At 41.2% G+C, this 6,622-nt stretch overlaps 1 protein-coding gene across 2 annotated transcripts; it reads left to right on the top strand.

Annotated features, from left to right (window-relative positions):
* Positions 1-416: 416 nt before the first annotated feature.
* Positions 417-6,323, top strand: nod2 (nucleotide-binding oligomerization domain containing 2). 2 transcript variants are annotated; one of them, XM_034581348.1, is made up of 11 exons: positions 417-662; positions 802-1,376; positions 2,245-2,368; positions 2,564-4,343; positions 4,486-4,569; positions 4,662-4,745; positions 4,859-4,942; positions 5,029-5,112; positions 5,533-5,616; positions 5,731-5,814; positions 6,082-6,323. In XM_034581348.1, the coding sequence occupies exons 2-11, from the start codon at positions 849-851 to the stop codon at positions 6,152-6,154; spliced, it is 3,009 nt and encodes a 1,002-aa protein (XP_034437239.1). In that variant the 5' UTR covers positions 417-662; positions 802-848; the 3' UTR covers positions 6,155-6,323. The 2 variants fall into 2 exon arrangements, 1 of the variants encoding a protein (XP_034437239.1); XR_004613456.1 differs by lacking the exons at positions 5,029-5,112; positions 5,533-5,616; positions 5,731-5,814; positions 6,082-6,323 and having other exon boundaries at positions 4,486-4,538.
* The last annotated feature ends 299 nt before the right edge of the window (positions 6,324-6,622 follow it).

The following is a 6,622-nucleotide window of genomic DNA, read 5'->3' as shown; positions in this document are numbered from 1 at the left end:
CCTCACAGCACAAGGTTTGCTGGTTCAATTCCTGGATTTTGCATGTTTTCCCTGTGTTTGCATGGGTATTCTCTGCGTACTCCAGCTTCCTCCCACAGTCCAAAAACAATGCAGTTTGGAGATAAGGTTGATTTGAGACTCGTAGGTGGGAATAGTGTTTTTGGCTCTATCTGCCCTGTGATACTCTGGCGATATTTTCTGATTATTTCATCCCTGTAAAACCACTCACTGTTTATGTAATTGTATAAATATATATTGTGTTATAGTTCCATCCAGTGGTTGCATGAGCAAATTGCAACCAGCACAGAGCTACTAACATGAAAACATGTCCCTACATTGTATTTGTGGTGGTGTTTCTTGTCCACATATAAAAAAAAACTTTCTCTGTTAAATAATCCAAGAGCTTCTGCTTTTCTATTGTGAAGGGAAGAGAATGAATTCCTGTCTTGTGATGTCCACATGCATGCATTAGTCCAGTTGGTCTTGAAAGTTTATTTAATTTGTTGGCATCGATTTAGTTTCCTTTTTACCAAAGGGACTTTTGTGGCAGAACAAGTTTTGCTTTCGGTTTGGAATGAGGAAGAGGAAAAGTCTGAAGTATACGACTTCTGTGCCCAAAGGACAGATGGAGGGAGTGGAAATTGTGCTGTGAAGACTCTAATGTGAGTGATAACTAAATGATCGTACTGTGTGTTGGATGCTTTAGCAACTGAAGTCATACGAGAGAAAACGTGGTTTTGTGTGATGAACCAACAACAAGTTATGCTGCTGAATACTGATTCTGCTGTGTTTTATGTACAGGTACAACCGAATGAAACTTGAAAGAAAAAGTAGGAACAAGATGATATATGACAGGTTGGGATACCAGAGGCAGCAGATGTTCAGAAAGCATGTTTGCCCGGGAGCTTGTGCTGAAACAACGGACAGAGATACTGCATGCACTGTGCAGCAGTGGCTCAGCTGAACTTCTGGAAAGAGTTCTGGATCTACTGCTGGCCCAGGGGGAGCTCGTGTGGGAGGAATACCAGAATGTACAGGTACCGGGTAGAGCTCTGTATACCAATGCCCGACACTTGCTCGACCTGGTTTACACGAAGGGTGTGGACACCTGTGAAATCTTCCTCGCAGCTTTCAAACAGGTTGTGCCAGAAAGGCAGGGGGCTGACCTCCCCTCCTCAGGATGCTGTTTAGATCTCGAAAAGAAAGACGAATCTCAGATCACAGCGACCCAAACCCTTTTGATTGATAGGCCGAGCCTCGTCAGCAAGCTACAAGACTGCATTGACGGTGCTCTAGAGGCTCTGACTGTGTCAGGAAACTTCACCTCAGCAGACTGTGATGATGTACAGCTTCCTATACACACCCCCTCTCAGCAGGTACAGTAAATATATAAACAACTTCCATTTATTGTTGTTTTTATTGACAACTTGGGACATTATAATGGAAGGAATAGTCGAGAGGTCACGGTCGACGCTGCACTTCCCAGGGTCCTCGGTAAAACGCCAACAAAGTAGTTTATCAACTGAGTGGTTGTTGAGAAAATCACAGCACAGACAAATGCCTCCATTTATAGTTACACTGCTCAAAGTTCTAAAGTTATTGCTGTCTATACTAACATGAAGTGCATTTGAACAGTGCTCATCTAAAGAAAATACACTTTTTCAGCTTTTTGCTATGAGTTATCACTGTAAAAAGTGTTTTCACAGAAATGTACTGTTTTATTTTACCATTTTTCCCAAGTTTAAATGCCATAAAACAAATTACCTTCATTAGAAATACTAACCACAAAATAAAGTAAATATATTATGGGACATTATGGATTTTTTACAGGATTATTAAATTGCTTAATTGTATTGAATATGAAATTACATTTATTTTATATATTTAAAAAAGAGAAACATTAGGAAACAGCTAGCCTGGCTCTATTGACTCTGTTAGAGTTGCTCTACTTTCAGACAGAGTCAGCTAGCTGCTTATTTTTCCTATGTTCATGTCATGATATGCTAGCCCTCTGGTGAAAATCAAATATTTACATTTAAGCCATTTTAAGGCCATGAGGGGAAGTTGTCACGATAAACGTTTCGAATATGTAATTTTGAGGAACTTTTTATGGCGGGTACTGAAGAGGCTCTTTATTACTCTTCTTACCAATAATAAGGCAGTAAAAATAAATAATTGCATCTCACGAAATGTTCAACTATTTCCTTTTAATAATAAGCCTGTTGTCATTCATATGTTAATCAGGCAAGGCGTTTGCTTGATCATGTCCGATCAAAGGGCGAGTCAGCGGCAAAGGTGGTACTGCATTATATTCAGCAGCAGGGATCTGGAGCATCACGGACCCAAGAGAAACTGACACCACCGAAAGGTAGGTCATTATCATAGGCGTGTTGAAAATTACGCAATGTAATCAGAGAGCAGTGGTGGCAGTCCAAAAATAGAAATGACTCATTCAGAAATGTAGAAAGACCTGTTTCCAGCAGGCCACAATTATACAAATATAGTGTAACTTTTCAGTGCGACGTTTTTTAAGTTCATCTCATGTGTGTTTTTTCTGCTGCAGAGTTCCAGAAGTACCAAAAGAAGCTGAGCAGTTCCGTGTCGGCCCAGTCCTGTTTTCTCAGTACTTATGGAGGGACTAGCCACATGTCCTTGGATGAAATCTACACTGAGGGCCAGCTGGAATTAGCTCATGACTGTGCTGATGCACATGGACCTTTGGACTTGGAGGACATACTCGGTGCAGCGGGTACAGTTAACGAGGAGGCTGATACGGTGCTGGTGTCTGGTGAGGCAGGCAGAGGGAAGAGCATCCTACTCCAGAGGCTGCACTTGCTCTGGGCTCGTGGGGCAGCCCTCCAGGACTTCCTTCTCCTGTTCCCATTCAGCTGTCGCAGGTTGAACTCAGAGCAGCGTGAACTGTCTGTCCAAGAGTTGCTGTTTCAGCATTGCTGCTGGCCAGACAAGGAGCAGGAGGAGATTTTCCAGTTCATCCTGGACCACCCACATCTCACCCTCTTCACTTTTGATGGCCTGGATGAGCTCAAGCAGAGCTTTTCAGACGATCACAGGCTCTGCTGCCCCACCCAGCGTGCACCTGTTCACATACTATTATTCAACCTAATGCAAGGATCACTAATGAAGGGGGTGTGGAAAGTGGTAACTAGTCGTCCAGAGGCAGTGGGGCCTTTGCTGAGAAAACACCTTCGCAAAGAGGTCTTTCTGAAAGGTTTTTCCCCAAGTGGGATTAATTGTTTTGTGAAGAAGCATCACAGTGACCCAACTGTGGCTGCTAAGGTTTTGGAGTCCCTGCAGACAAACACAGCTTTACTTGGACTGTGTCATAGTCCAGTCCTCTGCTGGATTGTGTCACAGTGCCATAAGGAGTTGCTGGGCTGTGGAGAGGGTAGTCTACAAACAATCACAGACGTTTACATGATGATCTTGCAGCACTTTTTACAGCGCCGAAGCACCCTGAAGAACGCCATGGGGTCAGGTTGGCTTCAGGAGCACCTAAAAACAGTCTTGCATCTAGGACAGCTTGCGTTTGATGGGATAGGAACCACCTGTTATATCTTCTCATGTACAGATCTGAAGACATGCGGTGTAACTGAAAAGGATATCTCTCTGGGCTTTCTCATTCGAAGCAAAGATATGTCCGCTGCCAACAGTAAACACTATGAATTCCTTCATGTGACTATGCAGTGTTTCTTTGCTGCTCTGTACATTGTTTTGTCAAGTAACACTGACCGTGCAACTATCCCCAAGCTCTTCGAGCTGCAGGACATGAGAGAGACAAGTCAGAAGGGCAAATGCTTCATGGCCTGCTTGTCCACCACTGCCCAACAAGAGCAGACTCAAGGGACAGAAGCTTCAGCAGCCGAAACAACAAATCTTCAAATCACGGCCACCTTTGTGTCTGGATTACTATCCCAGCACCATCGAAGCCTGTGGCTCTACTGCTGTCCCAGGTCTGTGATGGAAAAAAAGATCAAACAGGTTTCGAGATGCCTGTCCAAAGGGATGCAGAAACACTTTAAGTCTATCTCTCAACCTGTAGCAGGGGAGAAAAAGAGCATGCACGCCATGCCGGGCTTTGTCTGGCTTATCAAATGCATCTATGAGATGCAGGAGAGCAGAATTGCCAAAGATGCTATCAATAAGCTAGATGTAGACCACCTGAAACTGACCTACTGTGACATTGGTCCTGTAGAGTGCACTGCACTGGCCTATGTACTCCAGCACTTAAGGAACCCTGTCGGCCTCCAGCTGGACAACAACTCTGTAGGTGATGTTGGAGTGGAGCAGCTTCTTCCCTGCATGCATATGTGTAGTTCCCTGTAGTGAGTATGAAATAAGCTTATTTATTTAGCTGTAAAAACCATCTTTTCAATATCTCTAACAAGCTCTCCCTACCTCACTGAGGGCAATAAGGCTGAAAAAGAAATACTAAGCTTGAGTGTCGTTTATTTTTTCCTTTATCAGCCTCAGAAATAACAACATCACAGATCAGGGCATCTGCAAACTGATCGCTAAAGTTATCCAGTGTGAAAACTTCCAGAAAATTGCGTATGTACTGCTGAGATGATTTATAAGACCACCATGAAATTACCAATGACATTTGATCAATTACCTTGCATAATCATATTGTTTCTATCCAGGCTCTTCAACAACAAGTTAACTGATGCCTGCACTCAGCACTTTTCTCTTCTTCTGAAGACCAAGCAAGATTTCCTCTGTCTAAGGTCAGCACATCAAATATTTTCAGCAGTCATCACATGTGGCACTAGTGTGAATCTACAATCATAACTCAGTCTGTGTGAAAGAAAAGCAAATGAACTCCTTCATTTTCTTTCAGGCTGGGCAACAACAATATAACAGCAGAAGGAGCAAAGCAGCTTGCAGAGGGGCTGAAAGTCAATCATTCACTTCAATATTTAGGGTAAAAATAATCCTGAAATCAATCCTGGGAAAAAAAGATCTTATTGGTGGTGCATTTCCATTTACTAACCTTCTTTCTATTCCCAGGCTTTGGGGCAATAAGATAGGTGATGAAGGAGCAGAGGCCATGGCCAGAGCACTAGAGAACAGTCGATCTCTGATTTGGTTTAGGTAATATTTGCATTAGTTATTGGCACATTGCTTTAAATATTATTAGAATTAAGACGGTGTGGAAAATGTATTACAAGTAATAGAAAACCCCTCAGTAGAGTCCCAAAAGTCCCCTCATAAAACCACATTTGAATTCACTAGTTTTAGATTTTTATTTCATCTGCATTAAATTACACACGAATAAATATAATACATAATTTTCATCAAAAACCCATGAATTATTCTCTGACAAATGAATGAGAATGTAGAAATACGCCCGATCTCGCAATGTTAAAGCTCCGGATATAACGTGCATATCAGTTGTATAAAATGTTTCTGGAAGTCGCATGATATACATCTCTGCACGTTTTGCTTATCTGCAATTTATTGTCTTGTAGCTACACACTATTTTAATGTAACATTTATTGTGTGCCATCTCAGCCTGGTAGGTAATGGTGTAGGGAATGCAGGCGCGTGTGCCCTCGCCAACATTATCAAGAACAGCTCGTCACTGGAAGAGCTTTGGTAAGAGTCAGAGGCAACCAGACATTTGTATTCACCCAGTGTTCCGATCTGACATTTGAGTGCTCACTGTACAGTCGTGCTTACACTGCTCCACCCTCTCATTTCCTGTTAAAGGCTGACAGAAAACTGCATAACCAGAACAGGAGTGGAATGTCTGATTCAAGCCCTGGAACACAATACACATGTGAAATCAATATGGTATGTATACTGAGCCATGTACTCACAGATACAAAAGTTGCCTCTGTTTTTTGTGGTTAGTCGATGTACTGTAAGTAGTGATTGTTTGCATCCTGCTTTTTTGGGGCAATGCATGACTGTGCTGCCAGTTCCAGTGCAAAACAAAACTGTTGCTGTAAACATTGCATTCTATTCTGGAACAAAGAGTTATTTTGGTTACAACTTCCTTTGTCATTCCAAACTAACTCTGCATTGTTAATGAGTAATGTTGCTTTTTCCTTTTTGCAGGTTGAGAAACAATGACCTCAGTTCGGAGGAGGAGGAAGAGATGACACAACGTGAATCGAGACTGGTTTTCTGATTTTGCATTAAGTTGACAGGGGACTGTGTATTGCTTGTGTTTTTATTTATTATAGGAACATTTTCTATTAAAATATGGAATGTGAAACTTGTTTGTTAAAGTGCATTGCATGTCTTCTATGTAAATGTTTCTTTTTCTGTTTATCTGAGTATTTATAAGCATTATAACTAGGGCCTGACCAATATTGATGTTTTAGGAAGAGATGCCAATACGGATACATCGGCTGATTTATGTAATATTTCAAAAAGTATCGTTATCAAACCCAAAAAGAAATTGTAATTAAAGTTGATATTTAACAGTTTACCCATAAACTATTCGTATAAATAACTATAAATTAAAAGAAAACACAAATATAACCAAATATATAGAAGTTGAATTCAGAAAATTAAATTTTTTTAAATGTGAAACATAAACATTAATGCACATCTTTCTTGCAATGTTTATTCTGTAAAATAAAACAGCAGATTA

The sequence above is a fragment of the Hippoglossus hippoglossus genome, chromosome 3, assembly GCF_009819705.1.
Source record: "Hippoglossus hippoglossus isolate fHipHip1 chromosome 3, fHipHip1.pri, whole genome shotgun sequence".
NCBI lineage: Eukaryota > Metazoa > Chordata > Actinopteri > Pleuronectiformes > Pleuronectidae > Hippoglossus > Hippoglossus hippoglossus.
This window is presented reverse-complemented; position numbering and strand designations above follow the sequence as displayed.

Coding starts and splice junctions, on each gene's coding strand:
- nod2 (XM_034581348.1), top strand. CDS start 849: ATGACAGGTTGGGATACCAGAGGCAGCAGATGTTCAGAAAGCATGTTT. Junction 2,369..2,563: donor GAAACTGACACCACCGAAAG/GTAGGTCATTAT, acceptor TTTCTGCTGCAG/AGTTCCAGAAGTACCAAAAG. Junction 5,113..5,532: donor CGATCTCTGATTTGGTTTAG/GTAATATTTGCA, acceptor GTGCCATCTCAG/CCTGGTAGGTAATGGTGTAG.